The sequence below is a fragment of the Trichoderma evansii genome (assembly GCF_050947405.1).
Source record: "Trichoderma evansii strain SZMC 28006 chromosome Unknown GGI43scaffold_1, whole genome shotgun sequence".
Classification (NCBI taxonomy): Eukaryota; Fungi; Ascomycota; class Sordariomycetes; order Hypocreales; family Hypocreaceae; genus Trichoderma; species Trichoderma evansii.
In genome coordinates, this window is record NW_028145205.1 from 2505374 (window position 1) to 2532677 (window position 27304).

The window sequence follows — 27304 nt, forward strand, 5'->3', positions numbered from 1 at the left end:
AGAGCAGGATGAAGCTCGGAAATCTCGACCACTGCAGCGTTTAGCTTGTATCGCTGCACGGCGCTGGTGTCTCTTATCAAATTAGCCAGAGTTGAGCCGCGGCTGATTGGCGGGCGCTTTCCCGCAAGCAGCAGTGACCGCATTACATAGTGGGTGCTAGCTGGGCCTCGAAATTTCTTAGTAGGCGGGACAAACTGAGAAAAGACGTTTGACGCCTGGAAGCATCAATTTGCGCATATTCGCCAAACACCTCCGCCGTCTGTCGAGATTGTATTCGCTCTCCATATTCACGATGTTTGCCCTCTCAGAAGAGTCCAAGGTACGACATGCGCAGCGGCTCCGAGCTGGAAGCCGAAGCAGAAACAGAAATCGAATGCCATGATGATGATGAAATGGCCGGTCTAACACTATCTGTCTACCATAGGAGCGCATTGCCAAGCTCATCGACATTTCACGAGTCGCCATTCACTAGTATGGGATTCCCTCGATAACTCTCCTATTGCGGGCATTTTAATAGCTGACAACTGCAATCTAGTGGCTACCTCCCTCTGATTCTCTACCTCGGTATGCGATCTTTAAGCAGACGCACGGCATATGCCGGAGACTGACTCTTCTCGATCTAGGCTACACTCGCAGCGATCCTCGACCTTCAGTCATCCGGTACGTTGCTTATTCATATTTCAACGAGATAATAAACGTGTTTGGCGCTAATATATCGATTGAAACAGCCTTCTCTCTCCTCTCTCTTAAGCAAGACGCACCCGACGGGCGTTGATGTACGATATACGATTGTAATACGGCAAAATGGGGAAGGAAATCAGGGAACGGAGAAGGTGAAAATTTAGGAGGAAGAGTTCAGTGTCCAGCATTCATGGCGTTTGGGCAATAGCCTTATCTCTTGAAAGACAAGGCGAGACGGAAGGGCAGCGTGATACAACACATAACGACGGCCCCGGGAGGAGACACACGAACGGACCGATGCTACAATGTACCCATAGGAATGTATTATCAGTTACTTCGTATTACCCCATAATTGGACCAAGAAACCACTCTGCGAAATCAATTCATAAACTCTGCCGGATGGTAGATGGAATCAACGAAACTGTGAAAGAAAGCAATAGGAATTACGCTTGGAACGGAGCCTCTAGTGATTGAAGGTTACAAAAGGGAATCATCTTTTTTTATTCGTTTCCTCTACCTTTTTATATCATTCTCTCACTCTCGGCTATTTACCATTTTCAGGAGACTGTATATCCTCTTTCGGATACAGCTAATAACAGCAGTATGCAGGTAAGCAGACGGTGGTATCAACGCACAGATAGGTCCTGAAAGAGACCCAGCGAGTATTCCCCTTTGAGTAAACTGCAGCAACCTGTAAGCGGTGTCGAAAACACCAGGACATAAAACTGCTGCCTCCGTGAACTCATTTGAACCAACTCAATCCACCCAAATCTTAACTTACCTCAACCCAACAACCGGCTACACATAACAATCAGTCACTCCAACTTAGCTACCGAGTAGCTCCCCCCGAAAGCGCCCGATTTAAAAAAAAAAATCTTCCGCTACTACCCGTCCAGCCGGTGGTCAATCGGCTCCGGTTTCCCTGACTAAACTAAAGCGCCGCGCCCGTCAAAGGACCCTTTTTTTCTCCAATAGGTCCCCTAAAAGGCTTCTCTCGGCAGAGTGCTTTCAGTATTTTCCCCCCATGAGCCTCGAACACTCGCCCGTCAACTTTGCGCAGCCAAACGATGTGACGGGACGCAACTCGGAAACGAACAACTACATGCCCGGACGCGAACATGCGGGCCTCTCTCCCGCCATCGTCGAGTCGATTGCCGGCCTCAGCGCCGGCACGGTAGCGACGTTGGTGGTGCATCCGCTAGATATTGTCAAGACTCGCATGCAGAGTAAGACATTCAATTGTTTTGTCTTGTTTGCTTTGGATACTTGATCCTGGCTTGGCTAGATTCTCCTTTTTCTTTATACTCTTGCATCAAGCAATCTACCCTCTATCTTGTTTGTCTCGTTGAAATGCTTCAACCCCACCACGTTTCAACAAGATAGACAAGACAGAATGTAGATTGCTTCATGGAAGAAGATGAAGAAGGAGAAGAATAAAATAGCAATAGAATAAGAACAACTCATGCTAACAATATATCAACAGTCAGCACAAGCGCCTCCAGCGCCGCCTCGCACGACCTCTCCACCGTCGCCATGCTGCGATCCCTCAAAAACAGCCCCAACCCATTCGCCTCGCTCTACCGCGGCCTCGTCCCGAACCTCTCCGGCAACGCCCTCAGCTGGGCCTCCTTCTTCTTCTTCAAAACCCGCTTCGAGGACCTCCTCACCTTTGCCCGCGGCACCGAGCGCCCCACCGCCTCCGACTACTTCGTCGCCAGCGCTCTCGGCGGCGCCGCCACGTCTGTCCTGTCGAACCCCATCTGGGTCGTCAAGACACGCATGTTGGCCTCGGACAAGGGCGCAAAGGGCGCCTATCCGTCCATGTGGTCCGGCTTCAGGACAATCTACGCCACCGAGGGCATCAGGGGATTGTACCGCGGTCTGGGCGTCTCCATGATCGGCGTGTCGCACGGCGCCGTGCAGTTTGCCGTGTACGAACCTGCCAAGCGCTTCTACTTTGCGCGCCGCAAGAGGATGGGCGTTGACAATGGGCGCATGACCACCGAGGCCACCGTAGTGATTTCCTCGGCCTCGAAGCTCATCGCCGGCGCTGTCACGTATCCTTACCAGGTCCTCCGAAGCCGGCTGCAGGTCTATAAGGCTGACGAGAAGTTCGGCAAGGGCTTCAGAGGCGTCGTGAGGATGACGTGGAGGCAAGAGGGCATTCGCGGCTTCTATCGCGGCCTGATTCCGGGCGTCGTTCGGGTTATGCCATCGACGTGGGTGACGTTCTTGGTCTACGAGAACGTACGATTCTATCTCCCTCGTTGGATTGCCTAATTCTTCGATTCGACATTAATACGGTGAAAATACCTTTTTCTTCTTCTTTCTTTCCCCAAACTGCATCGGCGACAGCAGTTGTGGTAATTAGCAGTTATTCATTACAGAAGCATATTTTGGCGTTCCAAGAACGGGAGAGCAATTCATATAGAGCACAGGTCGGAAGATAGATGGATACGAACAAAACAACACAGTAGTTAATAATATGAATAGACGTTACTTTTTATTCTTTTCAGATATCTTAAAGTATATTATCGTCTCAGAAAACGATATTACTATCATAAATTCATACCCTCTCGAGCATACATATCTTCATGCATCATTAGTTTTACTATTTTCTACAAATAATGACTGAATTCTGTCTACTGTAGCAGTGCCCCTGACTATAATCAACCTCGCCTTCCACCTTTTTGTCTTGTTTAATCCATCTGGAGCAATACGGTATTTATTCCTCTTTACTGGCTCATTTACTTTGTGGATAAAACACCAACCTCTCGCTATGGCCTAATATCATATACAATTTACTCTGCAATAAAACCCCATGGAGCACGCCATGAGGTACACTTAGAATTCTACATCGGCCTCTAATCAAGAAAATCTGTTTATTATCAACTGAATCAATACAAATATCTTGCAATGAAACCCCATGAGGTAAAATTAGAACTCTATATCGATCTCCAATCAACAATACCCGCCTCCTGCCAACTACATCAACACGAAACAGCTACGGATTTATCTTCTCTTTCACTCCCATTCAGCCGGACCGTGCCAATCTGAACACTACCCTTGCGATGGCAATTCCACCCCTTTCCTCCGCGTGTGGCAACATCGTACGCAGGGAGAGACAACAAGCACATAGCATGAAAAAAATTCGCTCGTTGCTGACCCAATCACTTTCACTCAACACTCTGTGGCAAAAAAAGAATCAATAATGAGATTGCAGTGACACGCCAAAGACATCAGAGCGATCGAGATGAGCAAGGCAGCGCAACCCTCTCATCAAACTCATCGCTTGTTATACTGGCTTGTTGGCGCCTATAGCATCATTTCCGACAAAGTGAACAATATGCTACCCGGTACCACTGCGTTATGACATCTACTCGTACGATTTAACCGTCATTCTTCCTGTAGGGCGTGTTCAAGAAGTGTCTGTTAGATTCCACCGATCTGATCGATGTAACCGAGGCAGAGAATAGGATATCGCCCTGCATATCTGTACATGCATGTTCTAGGAGCACATATGTGCACACGTATGCACTCGTCACTATGCATATAACATGCTTCGATGCCGTTACCGCACTGACAACGCATCGACATTTCTTGTAAATGACATAATTTTAACACAGAAACAGTGCTTCAAATTCATCTGGTAATGTGCTCGTATGCATCGACCAACATTTTCCTCAAGTGGACAGGCCATCAGCACCGACCACCAGCCACCCGAGACAATAACAGCGGTAACAATAATCATAAGCAAAGGTACAGTAAAGCGGCTTTGTGTTAGTGAGGGGGAGGAATAGCAACATGGTAGGCACGCCGGATGTGATAAGCGGGTTTGCTTTGGCAGCTGGCAATTCGGCGCTGATCATCCTAGGCCGGTGTTAAGAGGGAGCTAAAGATGAGATCTGATAGATGCGAGGAACTTGCGCCGTCCGGCAGACCGCTCGTAGGTTACGAGGCGGGTGTATATGTAGTAGTACAATATAGCATGTAGTATGATAGTCGCAAGTAACACAGCGTTCACTTCTTGGGAATGGGGCAAGGCGTCGGCACAGCGGTCCTTGAGATCCGGCCCTCGCATAGACAGGGGTTTTGGGGCTGAAGTAAACCAGGGATTTTAAAAATGTTGCTATCCAGGTGCTAGCAGCATCTTAACGAGCGGGCGACGAAGCGTGCGTCGAGCTACTCCGCAGTGACCCAAAGATGCTAGTATGTAGCGCCGCGTGCTTTTTGGCCTCCCACGAGGCTAATCCAATCATGCAGAGAACTCTAGACTTGATGTATATTGCAGCGAAGCAGAAGCAGGGTCTGCTATTGCAGCCGCGCGGCGCTGAGGTCGGCGAGCTGAAGCTTCCCCAAGCGCCATCGTTGCCATAAAGGGCTCGCGGATGCGCCGCCGCTTATTTCGTAGACACTGCTAGCTATAAAAGCGACGCAAGGAAATCCCAAAGAGGATATTGGAGAAAAGAGCGTGACTTTTGCGAGGGTGAATGAATACCAAGCTCTCGTGTCACTAGTCTTGATGAATCCCGGTAATAAAGCATCCTCTAACCCGTGACGGGCACATATGATGCCCTGAATAAGGGTAGCCCTAAGCACCCTACCATCTAGATTTGAAGCAGTACTACTGCTGCAGCTGCTCTGGAGGATGGATCCCGGTATCAAGCCATCCTCGTGAGGCACGCAAAGCTGGAGATGGCGTCCCCACGGATCATGGCCACTCTTGCCACTCCCAACAGACATAGACTAATAGTTCATGTTCGGACCAACACCACTCAGAGAGAGAGAAGGATAAAAAAAAAAAGGCGCAACGCCAACGTTAGCCCTAGCTACCACACGTGTTTTAGGGACTTCTGTGATCTGATAGGCAGAGCTTCACCAGCATCCGGTGGGGGCCATATGTAGTTTAGTTGGAAGGAAATGAAAGAGGCACGGAGGTTGATAGTGTTTCCAACAGCCGAAGCGTAAGAGCAAAGACAGGCCACCCTCGTTGAAGCATCAAAGAAGCATCAGCCGCGGTGGAAGCCGCAGTGGAAGCCGTATTTGGAGATTTGAGAGCACTGTTCTCTTCTATCATTCGCGGGGGGGCTCACGCTCTCTAATGGGATTCTTATCCCAGGCGAGATAGCATCATTCTGGAATGGCCTATCCCGTCATGTTACGGGCCGCTAACCGCCCCCACTACTACTCAAATATGCATGTGCATAGTAGGATGAACATCCGCTAGAATTCCGGCACTACAGTGTAATGGATCTGGAGGGGGGGAGTGAAATTGTGGAAATGTTGATAAGTACGGAGTAATGGCTGATCAAACGCTCAAATCTAATGTGGTCTGTTGGAAGAGGAGACACATCGTCCTGTTTCAAAGAGGGGGGTGAGTGGGCGAGTGTGAAACGCATGACACCTAGTGATAGAATCCTCTAAATCGCTGGAGTCGCCGCTACACACATGAAGCGGATGATATGTGAAATAATAGGGGAGTAGAAATAGTATAATCAAGTACACACTAACATTTTCTCGCGGATGAGAGTTGCATGAGCCGCGTACCAATGAAAATAGCCGTATATCCTACCACTAGGCAGGAGTTATGTGGCGTTGATGGCAGTCATCACGATAATACAACTCTTATAATACTGAAACCAATTCATTTTGCCGACTGCCTCCTGCTTTGTGCTTGCATGAGGCCGGCTGAGTCGAAAGATCCAATCAAGGCAGTATAACAGTAGTCAAATGGAATCTCGATGAGAATTTTTCTCTTGGTATGGCTGAACTACCACTTGGTCTTCAAAGATAGACTTGGATGAGACATGACTCGAGTCTTCTTGATACTCTCACCCCAGATGAGATATCTGCATTAGTACGACACAGTGGCTATACGATTCTCCTCTGAAGTGGCGATGGCCACTTATGGGGCATGCAACGATAGTATGTACGACTTTAAATGCGCGGCAATCGCATTCTACTGACGCCCTATCCGTGTTCTTGCTAGTTGCTATCTCATCGCAACAAATGATTTAGCTTGTTGTGTATTTTAGTCTGGCCGATGGCGAAGTGGCCAGGCCCAATTATGCGCCAAGTTGATCCATATATGAAGTTAGTAAAGATGTGAGTAAGTAATACATCATTATTCAAAAAAGATTTGCCGTAAATAAAATAGGAAGGTTAAATGGTGTTGAGCGGGCATGTTGATAGTACCTGGTAGCCCGTATCTAGAGAGCCGTAGGATGAAAGTGGACATGAGGCCAGAGTATCAAATCGCCATAGTTTGAGGTCACTTCCTTATGGAATAGCATTTGCCTCTTTCTTCCCAACATGTGGTGAATATTCTCGGCTCAGTATGAAGGCAGGTATCCGGAGATAGTATTAGTGGCAAAGCTGAGCCTCCTAACGGATACTTTTGCGAAGCATGAGCCATCTACAACACGCGTTCCTGCGTCCGTTAATACATCAACATTGAAGTCGGGACCAGATGAGGGCCCCTGATTCAGCGGAAATGAAGTCGTGCGTTACTTCGTCGATCCACCTGTGTCTCGTTGCCTCACGACATGCAGCTCTCCCGGAAGTGCTGCCGCCAAATAAATCAAGACCAAGGTCTCTACCACTCGCTAACGTTCATCGATAACTGGTCACTTTGTGGCTATCATTTGGCCCAGGAGCCCGCTTGGTCGATGCATGTGGATTCACCCTCTCATTTACCATCTGCCGTGTCCAGCAGAGGATAAAGCCGTATAGCAAGCATCTAGACCGTCCCGCACAGCCTATTGTGCCGTTTTGGGGCGCAACAATACAATCTTTTCTCCTCTCTCGTCCTGAGCGACTCCTTTTTTTTCATTAACTTTCCAGCAGCCGAAAATCCTTCGCGATCCACTCGTAGCAGGGACGTCCATCGAGAAGTTTGGGGACAAAGCAGATGGAGGCCAAAATCCCGGTCGTCGTTCACTGTCCAGTTTCCCAAGATCTTAGACTTCGGCCGAGATCCACCATCGGGGAGATCTATTGCTGCAGCCACCAATAAAGCAATGCTAGGGTGCTCTGGGGAAGGGGTGCGGTGCCCTTGTAGGTCTTCACGAGGGTAGTCGGTAGAGAGCCAGCAAGTGCGAGAGGTTCACATCGTGCATATCCAGTAGGATGGCGCCGGCACTAGGCACAAAAAAAGGCGCGGTCGTTATGCAGGGCGGCACACCTAGCCAGTGCTAGAGGGCAATGACATCTTGGAGCAAAAATGGCAGCTAATTTTGAATTCAGATGCGTCGCCGTCAGGGACCAGGGCGGGAAGAAGGACACTAAAGTAGTTGATGGTGGGTGCCAGTTGTATTCCCGAGCGGGGGATGGCGGGACGTAAATCCAAGCTCCAAGCACAGGGAGCCGGAGCCAAGGTTGCGCTCAAGCTTGACACGAAGCTCAGCCGCTGGGCTGCCTCTCTGGCTCGACGGCGTTTTGTGTGTAGTTTGAAGCCGAGCAAATGTAACGATCGGGCTGAGGTTGAGTTCTCCGGAAGGACCAAAGATAAGCCGGACCCGAGGTTGTCCCAGCACCCGAGGTACCATTAGGAATGTACTGTAGCATTACTGTACCACCCCCAGCTTCCATTGTGCCTTGCAAGCTCTACAGTATCTACCAACCTGGTACTTGGTCCGATGCATGACATGTATCATCACATAGGGAGAGCACCAGAAAAATACCAATCCGCTTCTCCTAAGGATGCTATTTATTAACAATGTGATATATAACTTTCCTCTCTTGCTGCGAGGGAGCTAGAAGTTCGCAACCTGAACTGCATATGGTAGTTGGATTCCGAACTCTCGGAGCCTGGACCTTTTCTGCATGACTTTCGGCTTCCGGGTATAATAAACGTCGGTACCAAAAGCGCCATAAGCTGCATAGGAGGCCACGATCTTGACCAAAAATAGGCCTGAGGAGCTGTTTCATCTGAAAAGAACAAGCAAAGAAAAGCAAAGAGGTAGGGAGAGCTGCATGAGGGTAATATGATACATCCCTTTTTTTTACCTTTTTGACATCTTCACAGCAGGTACCTACACAGCAGCAGCACGAAATCCCATGTCACTGAAATGTTGCATTGCAGCAAAACTTGTAACAGCCCCTGCAGAATCTCCGTCACACACAGTGGCAAGCAACTGCGCACTGCATGCTACATACTGTAAGTTGTTTACTTCATGTCACCGTGTGCCACGTCCGGTCACTCAAAACGGAAATAATAGAATCTTGGATCCCAGGGTCTAGCTATTAGCTACTCAAGTGACTTCAGTTCATGCGCAGCAATCCCACAGCCAGCCGCTAGGGTCCGCCCTGCCCACCAGAAGCCTTTGTTTTCTCAAAGCTAGTGGGAACGATAGGTAATAGTAATACGAGGTACGAAGTACATAGTTGTATTCATTGAGAAAACTTGGTACAGTCATAATGACAGATAGTCTCTCGCTTTGACGAAGACGACGTCTGGGGCATCGAGTAGGTGAGGCTTTGCGCCGGCTGTCAGCAAGTTCCTCCTTACACCCCCCTCCATGCTCAGGCAATCTCCTTTGAGCTTTCAGTTCGAAGAGCTGAGAGAGAGGGCGCATTTAATAAACACTAGGTCTAAAACCTTGCTAGTTACTATAGCAATCCTACTCGAAAAGCCACAACACACAAAGCTCGAAGAGCTAGAGATAGGTACGAATAGGTAGTTATAGCTTCTCCGTAGTACCCAGGCAATTGTGATATCCTCTCCTCTTTAGCCTTGTTTCCCCTCCAATGTCAGTGGGATACCACCGCCCGTTTGTTACCAAGACGCCTGTCAAAATTGCCTGGCAGTTGACAGCTCGCTCGTAGTGCTGGTGGTCGCTCCGGTATCCCCTCGCGAGAACTGTCAACTGTCAACTGTCAACAGCGGGGCAGCTCCTCATGTGATAACAGCCAGATGTCGAATGTCGAAAAAAAGAAATGGCATTTCAAGATTCTGATGAGAGAGATGTGCAGGCTGCAGGGTCTGTGACCAGGTACCTGGGCCTATTCCAGGTTTTTCTGACCTGCCGTTGGCCGATTCCACCTCATCAAGAACCCTCAATCTCCCTCTTACACTAGTGGCTATCTCCGGCCTTGTTAGTCGCCCAACGCACTGGGACTCGTATAAGGTCTGAGATTTCGGTTTCCAAGGTCGAAAAAGCCGACCAGACAAGTCCTCCAAAACGCCCTGTTCACATCCTTCGCTTCTTTAGTTAGGGGGTGCTCGCACAGAGTGCCATAGTACATCAAAGCACATCATCTATCGCATCTCAACTTTCGGGGTCCTGCCAAGACCTCCCGTGGTCCCCGGAGACCGGCCCAATGCAGAACCCTGCACCAGCCGCTGCCCGCTAAAATTGAGCAAACAAGCCTCAGCGGGCATTTCTGCGGCGACGGCTGGGCTTTGCGGCATTGCAGTAATCAAGCCAGCACTGATCTCCGTAGCTAGTGGCTGTTACGGAGTATGGGACGGGAGCGCTACGGAACGCAGCGGGCGTCTGACTGCGTTTGCATTGCCCCTCCTGGGAGCTGAATAGGCGCCTCCCCCCGCATCGTTCATCCTCTAAATTGGCTTGCAGCGGCTTCAGCGACATCCGAGACTTTCATCGCCGGCCAGGATAGGGCTTGTTCCTCTTTTCCTACGTCTCTTTTTTCAACCCCATAGAGAGAGAGCTTCCCCACTAGGAACTGAGCTGTCCCAATCAAGGCCACACGTGATTCGGCGCTGCTGTTTCATTACCAACAACAGCACATACTAAGGCAGAACCAATAGAGGTTCTATCACATCTCGCCTGCAGACATGGCTTGTTTCGATTTTCCTCAGTGATTTCGTGCTCCGAAGATGCCGCCCATACAGATGGGAACCAGGAAGGTTACCTCCATAGCCTTGCTGCAAAGCTGTTTATTACCGTAACAAGATTCCAAGCGAGTATCCATGTAAGAGGCTTCCAGGTATTACTGCTGGGACAGTTGCAATGGGACTAGCTGAAAAAGGACCCTGTAAATACCGGCACAGCTGCTGTTCGTTTGCTACCTTCGCTTGCACGTGCCATGGTATTTCAGGTAAATTAGAATACTACCTTCGTCGTCAGCCAACTCGTATGTGGAGCCAATAGACGAATAGCTCCCTACTGTAAATCCCTCTTCAGTAGAAATCTTCACAGCTGTAGTGCTTTGTATCCCGAGCCAGGGGCACGCCTCTCACGCCAACTCTTTGCCCTGCAAATATGGGAGAGAATGCTACTCAATGGATAGGTACCTGCTGGGTGGACAGTTGGCTTAGCTTCTGAACCAAAGAACTGGTCACTGCTCCTAGGGCGTATTGCTCGGATGCAGGATCCCTCTCTCCGCGGTGAATGCTGTATGATCTAAGCCGCCCTGGGAAAGGCATCGTCCGCCCTTCCGTCTCTCCTAACTGCTTTCTTTCAATTCTCAGATCCAACCACACCTGTAGCATACTGCTGCTAGCTCGGCAGCCACTGGCCCGAAAATACGGCTCGTCGTTAGTTGTTAGAACCGCCGCAGTCACTTGACGGCCCGTGAAGTGTAAAATGAGGCACTTTCCCCTCTTTATACGTAATGATGCATGTCTTAGTGGAAGAATCATGCTGGTCACGATATGAAGTAAAATAATAAGGGAATTGAGGGCGAGCTGTCATGGTACTTCATAACAAAATATCTGGTTAGTCCGCCCGGTTTCACACCATTGGGCCGTGGTGAGATTCATGCCTGGCTCACATGGCAGATGCCGCATGTGAGAAATGATGACGATACGCTTCTCTCCGCCCCGAGTAGGTATTACGTTGCAGCCTGTGCATAATAGTGGCAGTTGTGTTCCGCGCAGCCATGTGAGCCGACCTCACTTGCGCAGGATTCGCGGCCAATCCAGAAACGGCTTCGTGTCCAGCGGGTAGATCAGTCAATCATTCCGCTAATACCTTGCTAGCAGGGCGTAGACTAGAGGCCGCAAGCCTCCGTGGGTAGAAGGTATGCGTAAATCGATGGGCCGCATGAAACAAACAAGCAAATTCGTACTAGTAGTAGTACTATGTAGTAGACATTTTCTGTGGCTTATCTGTAGATGATATGTCAAGTTTTCTCAAAGAGACGAGATGAAGGTTTGCTATCGCTTTTGGTTGCTTGTACGAGCGGACCACTCATATCGCTCACATCGTCCAAATAGCTGCAGGCTTTGAAACTAGGAGTGCCCCCCCAAAGCAGAACTTCTTAATAGAAGGCAGCTTTGTAGCCCTCAGCAAGGCCCCTAATGTAGCTGGAGCTATTACTCCAACCTCTCCAGTTCAATGAGGGATGATACCGAATACAGGTATTTCGTAGCTACCCTACGTTCTCTGAGCGGGCATTCCCTTGTAGTCCAGTGTCTGGTAGGATAAAATGGGCATTAAAGTCTTAGTATCTCGTATATATTAACAGAGATTAAATTCTGTCATTGTCAGATATGTGACGAGAAAAGGATCGAGATCTGATGCGGTTGGTTGCGGTGCAGCCAGATCCAACAGCACACAAAACAGAATAAAGGTGGGCACCGAGAATCTTTTGCTTTTAGGATCAACAGCTTTTCATTCTTCAGGCTCGGCGTCGTAAAATTTTTGCAACCCAGTTCCATCTTTGACAACACTTGCGGCTCGGATTTTACCCGCCCTCGCCTCGACAGGCATGCCGCATTTTTTCAGCAGAGCGTGACCTGCAATGCCCCATAGCTCAAAATCGTTCCCCGCAGCCTTTATCCATATTTGTCGCTACGGTATTGGTAGTTGCAGAGATTGTAACATTGATTCCAGGGAAAGATCTTTGTTATCGCACTTCTGATGCCCCACTGGCGAATGCGTACATAGGTATCTCTGTATAGAGGTCGATTCGCAGCGTGCGTTGAGCAATACGGCAGCCGTGATCTTCCACAGATATCCACACGGTTCTTTACTAGCTTGCCATGCATGCCATCAGATCCACCAAAGCTAGGTAATAGAATTTGCAGTAATCGCTTAGAGCTGTCCTTGGCTACTTGTCATGTTGGTAATACCTCTGATGAGGTGGACCGCTCACATACAATTAGAGGAGACACGATGCTGTTGAGCAAAAGGACGACATGTGCTGTTTTTAGGCAACATAGATAGATATCCAATCAACACCTCAGTTCTGTTCATATTTTGGAAAAGGGGGCTTTCGTTTATAGTGTGGCGGCGGCTCAAGATTTCGCGTTTTGGTCGCTCAGTGGCTGGGCTGCCGCTCTTGTGCATGCGAGGAGTGATTGTAGTAAAATCTTATTACTCCTTTCCCTTGGATGCCGCTGTTTAGGCATCTGATCTTGCGCCGGCACAGGCATCTACTTCGAACATACGAGGCTGCTTTAACTGCCACATGGTATAAAGTCAGAGGCCAGATAATGATCATCTTCTAAGGAATATGTACTGATAGAGGCGCTTTGTGAACCGTACTGGGAGGTCGATTTATTTGAAAGAGGACTGCCGTAAGACGAGTAGCGGACGTAAAAAGGGATCCTTTCGTTCTAATAGCAGGTGATTGAAGTGGAGAAGAGCACCTCGGAGACATTGATGTCCCTATTGTTGCTCAACAACCTTGTGAGTTGGTGACTGTCAACTTGACGAAGGACATCTCCCCGCCCCCTTTTTTTCACTGCCGCTTCAGTGATAACAGACGCGACATGAACTCCGGACTGATGAACAGATCAGTATACTGGACTCTTGAGAAGCGCTCAAAAAGGAAAAAGCAAATTCGTCTGTAGTTCTCTCCCACCCGTTCAATCTCAAGATTAGACGAGCTGAAAAAAAGAGCCCAAAAGAGGTTGTAGTGGTCATGGATATGCCCTTGCAGGTCCATGAGATGGGCCATTCTGTTTGAGGTGTCGGTCATGGCCACCAGCCTCTCTACAACGAAGCTACTGCAGTATTTTACATGGATAAATCACATCTTTACTCCCTACAGCAGAAATGGCAGAATGGCTACTGAGCACGGGGTGTGCCAAATATAGGCATTTGGGCCCCTCTTCCCTTTTTTGTCCTCTGGTGCCCACCCTGGCTCGAAAAATGCCTTTCGTAATGTGACTGGCCAACCGGGTCCAGTTCCCCGGCTAGCATCTCTGCACCCATGCTGAGCACACACACCCTCAATAGGTGGTTTAGGTTTGGTGGGTGATATTCATAGAGTAATCGTTCCAAGAAGCCGGGATTCCTAGCAGCCCTTCTCGCCGGCAACTCACTATTTTATGCACTCTGCAGGAGGTTGTGCATGCCGCATGACAGAGCCTGTAATTTCACGCATGTACCTCGTAATAGGTAGGTAGTACTCCAAGCAAAGAGTACTGACGGATTCGGCTTGATATTGTGAACCAACTATCTCGGCTAGTAATGTAAAAGTGAATGTTAGTCGTCGTAGCCAAGCTAGAATTTGCAATAACAGACTCGTACTAGTACGCCGTAGACTCATGCCAAAGCGGCATGTGGTGCTACTAACAGGCTTGGAGTATTCAATAACTTGTACGATACGTGCATTAAGCGAGGCACTATGCAGTGCGCTTTGGACAGATGGCGAGTGAGAGTGTGTGACGGAGCATCCGCAGTTGGAGCTGGAGGGAAGTGGGCGACAGGGGGCGTGACCAAGCTAGACCAAATTGGTTGAGAAAAGAAAACTAGCCTGGAGGGGAATCAAAACACTACTAGCGAATCAAAAGGCGCCATTGAAGAAAAGCATTGCCCAATCCGGACTTATATGTAGTTTTTTACAACAGACGGCCTTTGGAAAGTCCTCACGGACATGTACCGAAGCATTTCCAAGTTGGTAGAAGCCCACATGTATTCCTTCTCATGCTACCAAGTAGATACACATATAGGTGGGCAGTAAGCGCATATGGTGGTTGCTTTTGACAATAGTAGGTAGATGAATGAAAATAAAAACCCCATCTCACCGCCAATCAGCAGCGGCTGTGCGAGAAAGGTCGAGGAAAGGCAGGTGATGAACCGTCGGATAAAGCCGTCCAAGGCTACGAGCGCTGTAGCAGCGCTGCTCACTGTTCAGGGTGCCTGAACAGGCTAGAAATAGAGTGGCATGAACACAAGGGGTCAAAGCTTGATTGTGTTAGAGGCTGGTCTGAGCAGAGGAGAGCTAGGTATATGAATATGGGTGTGGCCTTATGTATAGCAGCAGTGCTGGCGTCACCAGCAGACGATCGCTGAGCTCCACCTCTGGAGCCGGGGCGTGTAAGGCGAATTCGATGGCCATGCGTTTTATTCAGTTGGGCGTAGATATGTGCCTAGCAGCGCCCGTATGCACGTGTGTAAGGGTGTATCTTGTCGAAATAACGGCTTAGATGAGAACATGCATGTTGGATCAAAGCCGTATGGCTATGGCCATGAAACGAGCTACAGTACGAAGTACCAATCTCCAGCAGCCCTGGCAGCTGAATACCTATGAATGCCTACTGGTATTACAGCGGCAGTAGGGCGAAGGGTTATACCACCTAGGTAGCAGCATATGCATGGCGTTCCCGGGGATGGGGAAGAGGTTTGCAATGTTCCTACGCCGGGAGTTTGAGACAGAACAGGGCATGAGCCCGGCTTTTGGAAGGGATGCTGCCTGAATACAAGCAGAGAGCGCCGGCTCATCCTTGGGAAACCCCTCTGCTCGAAGAATTCTTGTGAATCCCAGCTTCAATCGCCAATATTATGTGTATACTAATGTGCTAGGTTGTTTCTCCATCCTTCTCCACTGATTCAACATCAACTACCCTCGACTGATGCTAATGTTGTATGTCCATGGGACCTACGCCAGCATGAGGGGTAGGAAACAGCCTCATAATAGCTACCCAATACTTGCAAATAATATCATTTGCTCCTACCCTCATCTGATGCTGAGCCATAGATGGCAGGTATTGCGTGTGGAGCACACGTTGCGGCGGCTGTTCTTTCTCTTTTTGACGCCCAGGTGTGGAGCCTTGCTGGCATCCAGGGATCCCCGGTTCCCGAAATGGCAACTTGACCCCTCTCGCTTGCCATAGCATAGCCGGCTCTGTAAGGTACTGCTCGTACTTGCGGTATTGTCCCAGTTACATGCGAGGTAAGGTACGAGCGGTTCAGTCAGATGCTGCCCAATAATACTTACCGGTTCTCTCGAGCCACGCCCCTTCTAAGCGTACACCAATCCTCCCCACTTGTCATTTCGACGTCCCTACAGCCCTGCCCACCGCCTTGAATTCAAAAATCTTTCCTCTACTGCATACTGCATCAATGCATCACTACATCACTACATGCTCCCTACGTCTGTGTTGATCAAGCAGGCCCGCTTCGCTTTACCACAAAAAAAAAAAAAAAGGCAAAGAAACTAAAATCTAGGCAAAAATTAATATCAGCATCATGGCACGTCACTCGCCTCCAACGCCTACTCTCCGTGCCTCTTTAGCCTTTACTCACTTTATTATTTTTGGCTCAAACTTTGCAGCATCTTTAACCCGGGATAGGATATAGTCCACATCCACTCCTTCTCAGAAAGACACCCTCTTCTCCTCGTGGTGGCAATGGCTAGACGACCTGAACCTATTCCCCCCCGCAGTCTAGATCACACTTCACTCTCTATATATCATGGGTCGAGTGGCCAATTCCACCTCTTAGCATGTCTTGGATCAGACATCAGAGGCACTATTACATTCTGGCAGCTGCTGTATTGCTCAGACATGCATGCGACTATCGTTTGCCTCAAGTCTTGCGGCGAAAGAATATACTGCTGCTGAGCTGTGCTATTTAGAAAACCTGATATTATTTGATCCGATGTGAGGCGTCTGCGAACAGTGGCAGTGACCTGTTTGGCAAAGGGACAGAGCCCTGATGGACGAACCAACACCCTGGTACCACGCATAGGCCTTTTTTTTTTTAACGAGCCCCCTGCCAGGTTACTCTAAGTTACCTCTTCGATTCTCTCATATTGCCCTAAGTTTGGGAAAAGACCGCCATATCCCTAGCAGTCAACAGGCCTAGTCGGGAATCGCCGCCATAGCCCTGCGATCCCTTGCCACACCCCTCCCCTCTCTTCCATCTTCATACTCAGTCACTCAGCGAACAATATGGGGGGGTTTAGACCCATGTTGGAGGGGGTGTGTGAGGAGCTAATGGCAGCCACGGTTGTTTGATCTCCTCACGCCCATCTTTCGCCCTAGCCATCATGCTAGGTACTACTTCTAGGTACTACTTCTTCGTATATTGGCAATAGTATGCTCGTCGTTTGGCTCAAAAAATATGAGTCAACGATTGTATATCCATCGTTTTTACAGCTCTGCCTTAGTCTCCTCTTCCCGTCTTCCCCTGTATCGGGCTTGCCCACACCCTGGAGGCCAGTCCTGGTCACATCTCTAGTGTGGCCATCTTCCAGCTTGCGATCTCCGACAAATACTACCAGACGACTGGGCTTCCATACAACCCTAGTCATCCGTCTACCTGGTAAATTGCTTTTCGTACCAACTGTATATTATCCTGTTCCCAAGATGTCCCAATCCAGGCCACAAGTACATAATCCCCTCCATATCCGTCTTTCATGATCTCTTCTTCTTCCACAATTTGCTCAACAGACTCTTCTCTTAACTTGTGTCTGCATATTAACTATCACAAGTTATTAAAAAGAAGTTGGCTATACTGAGTGCTTCATCTCTTCTTTATTCGCAACATTTACATTATACTTCGTCAATTTTGTCAGCTTATGACTGCAAGCTTGAATACTGGCCAGCAATAATGGCTGTCGCAGCTCAACCGCAAGTCAATCCTAGCTGGGCCCGTTGGCCTCAGCAGACACCATCAAGCTTTTCCATCCTGAGCTCCCCCGCATTCACGCCCTATGATCCCAGATCTCAAGTCAGCAGCCAGATGCAGCGCCAAGTATCTGCTCCGTATCTAATGGGTTCAACCTACAATCACTCACCAATATCTACCGTCTCGCCTCCCCAATACCAGAGCCACAGCGCATTTTCGTATGTGCCATACCATAGCCCGCCACCATCAACACCTCTCGGCTCGCCGTTTAAGACTGAGTTTCGAGAGCATCCTTACATGGTCACGGAGATCTCCGCTCTCGATCAACGCAATCTCCAGTCGATGAAAGAATACCAGCCCTATTCTCCTATATCGAGGAGGGAATCGGTTTCTTCTAATATCCATAGCCCCATTACTCCAGGTCCTGTTACTCCAGGTTCTTACGCTTCAGGTCCTATTTCGCTTAGTCCAATCACTCCGAGTTCCCTCATTGCAGCTCGACTTGACAACTCTAAGACGCTCTCTTATAACGAAACACTTGATCCAGCGGACAAGATCGATTTCAAAACGGATGTTGATGAACTCATGAAGGCTATACAGGGATCTCAAGCAAAGGAAGATCGTCAGCGACTTCCCACGCCTGCTCCTACGCCGGAGCATGTTGCGACGCCCCCTACGACGCTTCTTTCCCAAGGCGGGAAGCCTAGAAAGCAGTGGATCTGCGATGGTCCCAATTGCGGCAGAGCGTTTACCCAAAAGACGCATCGTGATATTCACCAACGAACACACACTGGTTACAAACCATACGTAAGCCCTTGACCTGGTCCTTCACTCACATCACGCCACTAACGGTCAGCAGGTCTGCGATAAGGCCAATTGTGGTCTTACCTTTTCCCAACGCGGAAATCTTAGGGTATGTTTGAAGCAAAACTCTTCCTTGGAACACTTTTTGCTAATCAGCTTGGGCTTGTAGACTCATATACGCCGCCATACGGGCGAAAAACCATACCGTTGCAGCCAGTGTACCAAATGCTTTGCTCAGAGAGGAAATCTTCGATCTCATGAAGAGACTCATAAAGGCCTGAAGCCATTTATTTGCCGACTTGATAACTGCAATAAGGCATTTTCTCAACTAGGCAACATGAAGGTATGTAATATAATTACTATATATCAAATGAAATCTGAAATCTAACCGAGGCTGCTCTCAAATAATAGACTCACCAGAATAATTTTCACAAGGCCACACTTCAAAAACTTATCGCCCTCTTTGTACAATTCTCAGAGGAAGGCGAAGTGCCTGAGGCCTACCAAGACCTTTTTGGTTATTTTCAGAAGCACTACAAAAACAGCAACAAGGGTGTTAAGGGCCGGGGAAAGACTCGTGCCGTGACGGCCCGCGGGCCCCTCAATCCCGTCGCATCTCAGGTATCTCAATTGGCTATGCCAGCCCAGGACCCTTTGGTGTCGTCTTCGCCATATACCATCCCCCCGGGGTCCACCAACATATTGAGCAGTGTGCTTCGCAACCCCAACCCCTCATACAGCCTCTATGGGCCGGGATCACCACCACAAATGGGGCCAACGAGCCACTTACCATACTAAGAATCGTCAAATCCTGGGATTCTCTTTACTCTGATGACTCCAAAATACGGTGGAGATGCAACTGTTCTCGACATAAGCATATGATTTATACGATCAGGTGCTCAAATCTCATACATTGAGAAGAAAAAAGACCGCTCGCACATTGTCAATAATATTTCTATTTATCAAGAGAGTACCGCTGGTATTTTCTCTGGTGGCTTATTCTGTTTTAGAGCGAAGAAAAAGCCCGCACAAAGGCTGCAGGCAGCATAATGATTCTTTGGGTTACTTGGAAACCAAGCTAGCTTTTTGTATTTGAGCTATTATGAGTTATCTGCCTGGATCGAGCTAGGATTGGCTCGATGTATTACTTGAGGGACTGGGTAAGGCTTACTGAATTGGTTTGTTTATTGAGATACCTATGCATGTAACTTGGTAACATTGCGGCTGGGAGGAATACTGTTCTGAGGTTTCTTTTGTTTTTTTTTTTTTTTTCCCTTTGTAAGCAATGGAGGATTTGGCGTATAATTCTATTTCGATTTCTGCTGCGAGGTACTCGCCTTTTTCATGACTTCTACATATATTATCAGTTTATTATATTTTCCCTGGTTTATCGGCGCAAGCTAGTATTTGAGATAGAAATCACTTAGACGAAAAGCGGTTCAATATATCCAAGCATGCTATATTTCTACATGCTTCGTTTCCTCTCTATTGTACTCGTCTCCCAGTGTTAATGCCAACAATCAATCCATATTACGACGAAGGTAGCATCAATATGGAAAGGAGCAAGGTAGGAACAAGGATGGAGGACAATGAGCGAATGGCAGCAATTCGCTTACACCTTCAGGCTGGGGATGCTTGTCACGGGACCTGTCCCCGGAGTTCCTAGTGTGGGCTGAAGTGCTGAGACGACAAGCCCAGATATCACATGCATCCTGTGCCTATTACGGTGCTCTATTCCGCAAGCACAGAGCGAGCAGTAATACGAGCAGAACTGCTTGCTACTCTGGGAAATGGGGGCCGGCGGAGTATTTCCACCACTATTTCTACTTCGCGCACATCATTTCAGTGTGGATAGTTCGATTACCATCTTGTAAGTGGACGGTTTGGTGACCCCCAAACAAATGAATACACATCGTACGATTTCCAGTAACCCGGATCCAGCTCCCAGTAAGATTTTTAACAAAGGCCCTCATCTCAGCCCCCGGAGGCTAACGAATGAATCATGCTGGGGGGCAAAGGGCAAAAAAATGTGATAAAAGACAAAGCTAAGGTCGTCCCTTAATAAAGTGGGATAAAGAAACACATCACTTTCTGTACCCTTGCTGTTTGCGGGCGCAGAGCCTTGAGCGGCTGAACTTGGGACTTTGGAGAGACGAAATTGCTTCTTCGGAGAAGGGGGGGCAAGTGATTGTGATTGCAGACTTGGGGCTAAAGAATCCGGGGTTGTCTATGATTGCATGCTGCATTGTAGCAGAAATAGGTAAAAAGAATGACAGAAATGAAAAGGGATAAAAAAAAAGAAAAAGAAAAGAAGGAGAAAAAAAAAAAGAAAAGTTGGAGTCGACAAGGGAGGCGGGTTCATGCGGCTGTCGCCGATCGCTTCATACTGTAACCACAATCATGTGCTGGGGATGTCATCAAGTGCAACGCACCCCTCTCCTTGTATTTCATAAAGAACAGAAAAGCGAAGCAGCTGAAAAAATGAACCATCCGGCTGTCGGTGCAAAATCCCCCGAAGGATTCCAAGAATGTGAGTTGTTTTAAATGGCGAGATGCACCGGTGTGAAGAAAAAAAGACAAGGAACATGGTTGTAAACTGGTCACGCCTATCCTGTGCGGCTGGTTCGGTGGGTTTCCTTGTTTGCTTATGGCCCCCAAACTATTCATCAATGGACCAGGCTGATTTAGCCAACCAGATCCGAAAGGAACCTTGGAAAGAAGGAATCATGAAAAAAGCAAGAGAGGGGTGTTTGCATGGAAAGACCATTCAGAGACGTTGCATGTCCAGTCTGTGCGCGCTTTGTATGTACATGTAATGTTGCTGCACGGATTCGATACGTTGTTGAGAACTTGGATGCAGGCATAGCTGCAGCCGCGTATCAGCTAATACTATGCAGGGAGCCTTAACTCACGCCCTTCATCTTCTTTGCATTCACCGCTTAATGGAAGCTGCTCATTAACTTGCCACGTTTGCATCAACATTCGACGTAGACTTCTAGTGTAGATTTCCGGCTCGGTGTTGGCAAAGATCACAGATCAGCTACATCGGGTAAAGCAAGCACCAGGGGAACAGAAACAGTAAGTCTCAGTGATGCTCAAGATCGTCGATCACGGCTACTGTGAGACAAAAGAGCCCAGGCTAGATCGCCAGTCACGACGAGTGTTGGAAAGGGGGTGAGCAACACCATGTACACGCGTATGCCTACACACACGAGCTTGTTGAAGCTAGAATATGCGCTCGTTTATGAATATGGGCAAACTTCCGAAATCTCGGGGAGATAACAACGCTAAAAGTACCATAACTTGAATTGAATATCATACATGGGGCTTTGGGCATCAAGTGAGTTTCGGGCGTAGGTCAAACGAACGAAGCTCGGCCCGTTCTCATCCTTATAGTGCCCCTACCTATTTTGCACTTTTCGGTTTATGCGGGTAGTGGAATAGTCTGATCCGTAATATAAAACGGCCAGATCTAAATGCCGTTTTATGCAAGCCTTTGATGCAACATTGACGGGAAGTCGGACGGTGCATGAATCGTGTTAATCGTACGGACCGTGGCGAGAGCTGGTGGTTGGGACGACGAGGAGCACCCTGCTCAGCTGAGCCACTATCGATCCGGGCTTAACGTGGGGGAATAGTTTGCGGTAGGCAAGAAGATGCCCTAACAATAGATTTGGGCGTGTCGTTCGTACATGTATCCAGTATCAGCAAGCCAAGGCCCAGGCTCAAAGCTTAGCCACCATGCAGGGTTGATACGAAGAGAATATTGTCGCCACTCTTCAGCTCATATTCCTCTTCTCCCTCCAGTTCCCAGTCCGCATCATTAATGAGAACCAAAATGCCTGGCCGTCTATAGAAATAAGCACCAGTTAGCTGCAAGTCCTCATGAGGCAGTGGAGTAAATCAGAACGGCGCAGCAGGCTATTCATGCGGAGGTAGTATGATAGGCTGGGGTCGACACAGGCTCTCTATGCTGCCAAGCTTTGAACTACTTCTCATACTACCCCCAGTCACAGAGCTGAACATCTAGTACGTAGGAAGACTAGGACAGGGTGTTCCAACGCAGACCAGTGATTGGCACAATAGCCCATGGGGAAGGGAGGTGAGACGTACAAATGGCCGTCCAAGACGAAAAGCTCCTTGCGGGAGTCCTTCATCACATGCTCACAAAGATGATCTATCAAATACCCAATAGTGGAAGGGTTGCCGTCCTTATCCTTAGCAGGCAGACTGAGGGCGTGGCGGCGTACGTCCGAGAAGAGCATCTCGAGGCCACCTCTGCAGAATATGAGTTAGCTTGATCCTCGTGGATGTATACGTATGAAAGTCCGGGTAAGCAAATAAGCAGAAGGTGAGATACATGCAGGCTAACAGCAGAAACGCCCGGACTTTGGCGTCTTGCTAGTGACATTTATGTGAAGGGAGGAGGAGGCATGGCAGGAGTGCTTGGGCGCAAAGGGGGAGCTGAGGCTTACGAGAACTCCACGATGAGGGGAATTTGCGCCGTCGTATCGGCAGTGGTTGAAGCCATGATTACAAGATCTTGCCCAGCAGATGTGGCTTTTTAATGAGTTTGTGGCCGATGCTGCGATCACTGGATATCCTGTGATAGTAAATGAATGAGTCTGATATTGGTACGAGCAATTAGTATACAATGGAGACCTTTTTCCGGCCTAGTCGGGTCCAAACTAGCCCTAAATTGCAGCGATCGAGTGCTATGATAGAACGACAGTTTTAACCCAGATCTCTAGATGCCATTACAACGCACGGGTATTTTATCTCTTTGCTTTAAAAGAAAATTTCCATTCATAGATTACATGAATAAAATTAAGTCATAGACTCAAATATACAGTTATAGGACTTTATAGCCTTCAAAGTCTCTGGGCCTTAGTAGCAGCTCTGAGACTGGTACCCCATACATGTACCGTGCAAGCGCCAAAAACCACCAAAAAAAAGTCTTTCCGCAAACTTTCTGCATGTCACACATCCTTGTCACGTGGATCCCTCATCCGTCTTGATGAACTCTCAGCCAGTTCACAAACCAGTCGACATATTGATGACATGAGTTCAAACGGCTTGACGATAGAGCATTTGGCTGCCGGTGCGAACAGGCAAACTGCAGTTGCAGACTGGAGCCGGACAGGGCTGTTGGCCTATGGAGCAGATTGCAACATTGCTTTATGGCGTCCAGCTGTGAGTTTTTATATGCGCCATGATATTGACAACTTCATTGTTAGACATACGTTTCTAACTTGGTTTTTTCCTTTAATTTAGGCTGATCCTCCAAGAGGTGTATTTAAGCTCTTGAATGGGCATAAAGAAACTGTTAAAGCTCTGACATTCCTGCCCGAGCTTGAGAATGACCCCTCAACTTATTTCATCAGTGGCTCAGATGACAAGACCATAGCGGTCTGGAAATCTTCTGATGACAGACAAGACTTCAAGTTGCTTCAGACGGCATCTGAGCATACTGGGCCAGTAAACTGTGTAACCGCTTTGCGAGTCGCTGCAGAGCAGCCAAAATGGATAATCGCAACTGGAGCAGCAGATGCAACCATCAGAATTTGGAGCTTTGAGAACGATCAGCTGCAGCTCATCCAAACTATCAATACGACACCAAAATATTTCCCTCTATGTCTTTCACTCAGTACTATTGGCGCTGACAATGACGCTTATATCCTTGCCTCAGCCGGCACAAAGGATGTCATCCAGATCCTAACAGCCGAGGCGAAGGCTGATACGGTTCAGTTCAATCTTCAGGCAACGCTCAGCGGCCATGAAGGCTGGCTGAGATCCCTAAACTTCGCAAGAGAGACAAATAGCCCAGGTAGCGATTTACTTCTCGCATCTGCCTCCCAGGATAAATACATAAGAATCTGGAGGGTGCACCCGGGCAAGGAGCTCCCTGCTCTAGCAGCTGAAGGCTCGGACCCTTCAAGCGGTGCTTTCATGCCAGGAAAGTCTCCATCAAACAAAGCCCACTGGCTCAAGATTTCCGACAAGGACTTTTCTGTGACTTTCGAGGCTTTGCTACTGGGCCACGAAGATTGGATTTACAGTGCAAAGTGGCATTCCCAGGCTGATGGCAAGCTGCAGCTCTTGTCTGCTTCTGCAGATAACTCACTGGCCATCTGGGAGGCTGACCCTGGCTCCGGCATCTGGGTTAGCATGGTGAGGCTTGGAGAGATTAGCAGAGAGAAGGGCGCAACAACAGCAACAGGAAGCACCGGCGGCTTCTGGACTGGCCTTTGGTCCCCAGATGGAAGATCAGTGGCTTGCCTGGGTAGAACGGGTAGCTGGAGAAGGTGGGAATACGATGCCTCAGAAGACATGTGGAGGCCTCGCATTGCCATCTCTGGCCACACAAAGGCTGTTACCGGCATCTCTTGGTCCAAAGACGGCGGCTTTCTCCTTTCTACGAGCTCAGATCAGACTACTCGACTTCATATGAAGTGGAAAAACCACGGCACATGGCACGAAATGTCCCGCCCTCAGATCCACGGTTACGATCTGAACTGCATTGACTCGCTGGGCTCCTCACAGTTCGTTTCCGGCGCTGATGAGAAGCTCATGAGAGTATTCAGCGAGCCCAAGGCCGTTGCTACTATGCTTAATCGACTGGGAGGCATCGACGGAGCAAACATTGCGGATATGCCTGATGCTGCCAACATGCCTGTGCTGGGTCTCTCAAACAAGGCCATTGACGCCTTGGATGACGACCAAGAAATTCAGCCCATAGACGACCGTGATCGAGACGCAATTGATCCTGCATCCATCGTCAAGAAGTCATACCTTGATATCGACCACCCACCATTCGAAGAAACGCTGTCTCGACACACCCTCTGGCCCGAGATGGAGAAGCTCTACGGTCACGGCTACGAAATCTCCTGTCTTGCCGCCAGCCATGATGGCAAACTTATTGCTAGTGCCTGCAAAGCCAGCTCTATCAACCACGCCGTCATTCGCATTTTCGAAACGGAGAAGTGGACGGAACTCAGACCCCCACTGGCAGCCCATACTCTGACAGCCACCCGGCTACGATTCTCTTCCGACGATAAGTATCTCCTGAGTGTTGGTCGTGATCGTCAATGGGCCATTTTCGAGAGAGGCGTTGGAGAAGATTCAAGCATCCAATATCAGTTGCTACAATCTAATGCCAAGGGCCACTCCCGAATGATTCTCGACGCTGCATGGGCTCCCTCTTCAGTGCCTCTCTTCGCCACAGCAGGCCGAGATAAGCAGGTCAGAGTCTGGTCGTTGTCAAAGCAAGGTGGTGAGGATGCCAAGCCCCAGTTTACGCAAGTGTCTGCGTTGGCTTCCGATGGGCCAGTCACATCGGTTGATTTCTTGGCACAGCCCGTGGGTAATAAGTTTGTTCTCGCGGTTGGCACAGAGAGTGGACGTGTTAGCCTGTGTACAGTGGCAGAAGATGGCTCATCGGTCTCGGAGCTGCCATTGTCTTCTGAGTAAGTTCTATACCTAAATCTGTTAAAAACGTGACGACTAATTCTCGATAGGTTGATTCTTCCCAAGACGGTACTTCAGCTGGCATGGCGGCCGGTAAGCAAGGATGAAAACGCAGCCAAGTATGAACTTGCTGTTGCTGGAGAGGATAGTTCGATTAGGCTCTACGGTTTTGGGGAGGAATATTTCAAAGAACAGAAGCAGTCATAAACGCTCAAAATTAAATATATCCATGTCAAAAAATATATTGGACATTCACGTCTTTGCCAATCATTCAAAACACGAAAAAAGCTTCATTAGTGCCTAAAAAGAGAATAAGAAATAAATTATAATACCACCACATTAAACTCGTAGTAGAAGCGTATTAAATTATACTATCAGTAAAGCCATGAAAAGGCCGGCCATTCCATTATACTTCTTCGAAGCCGATATACCCAACGCCAAAATGTCATCACAGATAAAAACGGCTGTCAACAAAAGCCGCCCCCTTTGCTCGTCGCTCTCTATATTAAGCCAAGCGGTCTAATTTCACCAGGCAGTAGATTGCACCGTTTCTCACTCCTCAGTCCTTATATTCGTGTCCGTAATTTCATGAGCACCCCTCCCGATTCGTATGTCTCTCAATTTTTTGATTGTCTGTTTATAGCTCTCTCACGACCGCCGCAGCGCCCTTGCTGACACCCAGCGCTCCGTCAAAGACATGCTTCGCAAACGCCGCAATGTCAACCGTCTCGCCGTTGATATAGTACCACGCGCGGTTGGCAAGGAGGGAGACGTGTTGCGGGAGGTATAGGGTTGCGGCGATGGAGGTCAGGCTGATGAGCAGGAAGAGGACCGAATCTGGAGAGAATTTTTGTTAACAGGGTGTTTCGGCGCAGTCAAGAGTTTGGGATTTGTCGGCGGGATTGCCGGAGTTGAGTCATTCCACCTCATTGACCCAAAAGGGGGTCGCGAGAGAGAAATTGAATCCATCAGGTCAGGGATGGATAGATTTGTGAAAGGACCACCGGATAAGTAGGGAAAGAAAAGGAAGGGGTAGAAGACATACAAACAGTGAACTTCTCCATCGGCGTAAGCATGTACAATGCGAAGGTCACGTCGAACTGGAGCATCTTCTTCTCCGCCAACTTCTTGAGATTCCAGGACGACATTTTGGATGATGGCTTGTTTTCTTGAATGATTAAGTCTTTCGAAGTGTAATCGTGCCGCAGGGCGATAAGGGCTGTCGTTTTAATCTCAATCGGACGCTTCTTTTGGTTGTGTCTGTGGAAGAAAATGCTCGGCGGCGTTTGAATGGTGGTTCTCGGTATGGCTGGTGCAGATGGAAAGAAGAAAGAAAGAGAAAAAAGAGGCGTAATCCGGAAACCGTAATTGGGATGTCGCTGGTGTTTCCGTCCCTTGCCCAACCTTTAGTTGGTGCTTCGCCGTTAGCCACTCAGCAAGCCTGGCGGGTGCTCCCTAAGCCCGCTACGGAGCACAGGACGCCGCTAGAAGCCCAGCCCGCCTATGCTGGACGCCATTATGGGCTAATCTTGATGCAACATTATGATCCGCAACTTCGCAACTCAAATCCTCTACCTGTGCTT

The 27304-nt window shown here is 48.7% G+C and overlaps 6 protein-coding genes across 6 annotated transcripts; 4 read left to right on the forward strand and 2 right to left on the reverse strand.

The window, feature by feature from the left end:
* Positions 1 to 103: 103 nt before the first annotated feature.
* Positions 104 to 1145, forward strand: GGI43DRAFT_391284 (TOM7 family-domain-containing protein). The gene is made up of 5 exons (XM_083204422.1): positions 104 to 319; positions 425 to 471; positions 536 to 564; positions 624 to 660; positions 729 to 1145. The coding sequence occupies exons 1-5, from the start codon at positions 293 to 295 to the stop codon at positions 748 to 750; spliced, it is 162 nt and encodes a 53-aa protein (XP_083066430.1). The 5' UTR covers positions 104 to 292; the 3' UTR covers positions 751 to 1145.
* GGI43DRAFT_391287 (mitochondrial carrier domain-containing protein) lies at positions 1146 to 3273 on the forward strand. Its single transcript, XM_083204423.1, has 2 exons — positions 1146 to 1907; positions 2165 to 3273. Exons 1-2 carry the CDS (start codon positions 1706 to 1708, stop codon positions 2959 to 2961), a joined length of 999 nt encoding a protein of 332 aa, XP_083066431.1. The 5' UTR covers positions 1146 to 1705; the 3' UTR covers positions 2962 to 3273.
* A 14064-nt stretch (positions 3274 to 17337) lies between these two features.
* Positions 17338 to 19408, forward strand: GGI43DRAFT_26119 (C2H2-type zinc finger protein). Its single transcript, XM_083200984.1, has 4 exons — positions 17338 to 18257; positions 18310 to 18363; positions 18424 to 18597; positions 18666 to 19408. The coding sequence occupies exons 1-4, from the start codon at positions 17433 to 17435 to the stop codon at positions 19050 to 19052; spliced, it is 1440 nt and encodes a 479-aa protein (XP_083066432.1). The 5' UTR covers positions 17338 to 17432; the 3' UTR covers positions 19053 to 19408.
* A 2105-nt stretch (positions 19409 to 21513) lies between these two features.
* GGI43DRAFT_26129 (ubiquitin-related modifier URM1) lies at positions 21514 to 23023 on the reverse strand. Its single transcript, XM_083200985.1, has 3 exons — positions 22730 to 23023; positions 22368 to 22532; positions 21514 to 22104 (listed from the first exon to the last, which is right to left on the reverse strand). Exons 1-3 carry the CDS (start codon positions 22783 to 22785, stop codon positions 21987 to 21989), a joined length of 339 nt encoding a protein of 112 aa, XP_083066433.1. The 5' UTR covers positions 22786 to 23023; the 3' UTR covers positions 21514 to 21986.
* On the forward strand, positions 22890 to 26022 carry GGI43DRAFT_391321 (Elongator subunit ELP2). The gene is made up of 3 exons (XM_083204424.1): positions 22890 to 23447; positions 23529 to 25720; positions 25772 to 26022. The coding sequence occupies exons 1-3, from the start codon at positions 23316 to 23318 to the stop codon at positions 25926 to 25928; spliced, it is 2481 nt and encodes an 826-aa protein (XP_083066434.1). The 5' UTR covers positions 22890 to 23315; the 3' UTR covers positions 25929 to 26022.
* On the reverse strand, positions 26023 to 27111 carry GGI43DRAFT_391323 (serine palmitoyltransferase small subunit family protein). The gene is made up of 2 exons (XM_083204425.1): positions 26767 to 27111; positions 26023 to 26558 (listed from the first exon to the last, which is right to left on the reverse strand). The coding sequence occupies exons 1-2, from the start codon at positions 26867 to 26869 to the stop codon at positions 26359 to 26361; spliced, it is 303 nt and encodes a 100-aa protein (XP_083066435.1). The 5' UTR covers positions 26870 to 27111; the 3' UTR covers positions 26023 to 26358.
* Between the last annotated feature and the right edge of the window lie 193 nt (positions 27112 to 27304).

Excerpts from the sequence above, each read along its gene's own strand:
- GGI43DRAFT_391284 (XM_083204422.1), top strand. The coding sequence starts at position 293 with ATGTTTGCCCTCTCAGAAGAGTCCAAG. Across the intron at positions 320-424 it reads CCCTCTCAGAAGAGTCCAAG|GAGCGCATTGCCAAGCTCAT; the intron begins GTACGACATGCG and ends TGTCTACCATAG. Across the intron at positions 472-535 it reads TCACGAGTCGCCATTCACTA|TGGCTACCTCCCTCTGATTC; the intron begins GTATGGGATTCC and ends ACTGCAATCTAG.
- GGI43DRAFT_391287 (XM_083204423.1), top strand. The coding sequence starts at position 1,706 with ATGAGCCTCGAACACTCGCCCGTCAACTTTGCGCAGCCAAACGATGTG. Across the intron at positions 1,908-2,164 it reads TGTCAAGACTCGCATGCAGA|TCAGCACAAGCGCCTCCAGC; the intron begins GTAAGACATTCA and ends ATATATCAACAG.
- GGI43DRAFT_26119 (XM_083200984.1), top strand. The coding sequence starts at position 17,433 with ATGGCTGTCGCAGCTCAACCGCAAGTCAATCCTAGCTGGGCCCGTTGG. Across the intron at positions 18,364-18,423 it reads CCCAACGCGGAAATCTTAGG|ACTCATATACGCCGCCATAC; the intron begins GTATGTTTGAAG and ends TTGGGCTTGTAG. Across the intron at positions 18,598-18,665 it reads CTCAACTAGGCAACATGAAG|ACTCACCAGAATAATTTTCA; the intron begins GTATGTAATATA and ends CTCAAATAATAG.
- GGI43DRAFT_26129 (XM_083200985.1), bottom strand. The coding sequence starts at position 22,785 with ATGGCTTCAACCACTGCCGATACGACGGCGCAAATTCCCCTCATCGTG. Across the intron at positions 22,533-22,729 it reads CCCCTCATCGTGGAGTTCTC|AGGTGGCCTCGAGATGCTCT; the intron begins GTAAGCCTCAGC and ends CATATTCTGCAG. Across the intron at positions 22,105-22,367 it reads TTCGTCTTGGACGGCCATTT|ACGGCCAGGCATTTTGGTTC; the intron begins GTACGTCTCACC and ends TTATTTCTATAG.
- GGI43DRAFT_391321 (XM_083204424.1), top strand. The coding sequence starts at position 23,316 with ATGAGTTCAAACGGCTTGACGATAGAGCATTTGGCTGCCGGTGCGAAC. Across the intron at positions 23,448-23,528 it reads TTGCTTTATGGCGTCCAGCT|GCTGATCCTCCAAGAGGTGT; the intron begins GTGAGTTTTTAT and ends CCTTTAATTTAG. Across the intron at positions 25,721-25,771 it reads GAGCTGCCATTGTCTTCTGA|GTTGATTCTTCCCAAGACGG; the intron begins GTAAGTTCTATA and ends AATTCTCGATAG.
- GGI43DRAFT_391323 (XM_083204425.1), bottom strand. The coding sequence starts at position 26,869 with ATGTCGTCCTGGAATCTCAAGAAGTTGGCGGAGAAGAAGATGCTCCAG. Across the intron at positions 26,559-26,766 it reads GATGGAGAAGTTCACTGTTT|ATTCGGTCCTCTTCCTGCTC; the intron begins GTATGTCTTCTA and ends AATTCTCTCCAG.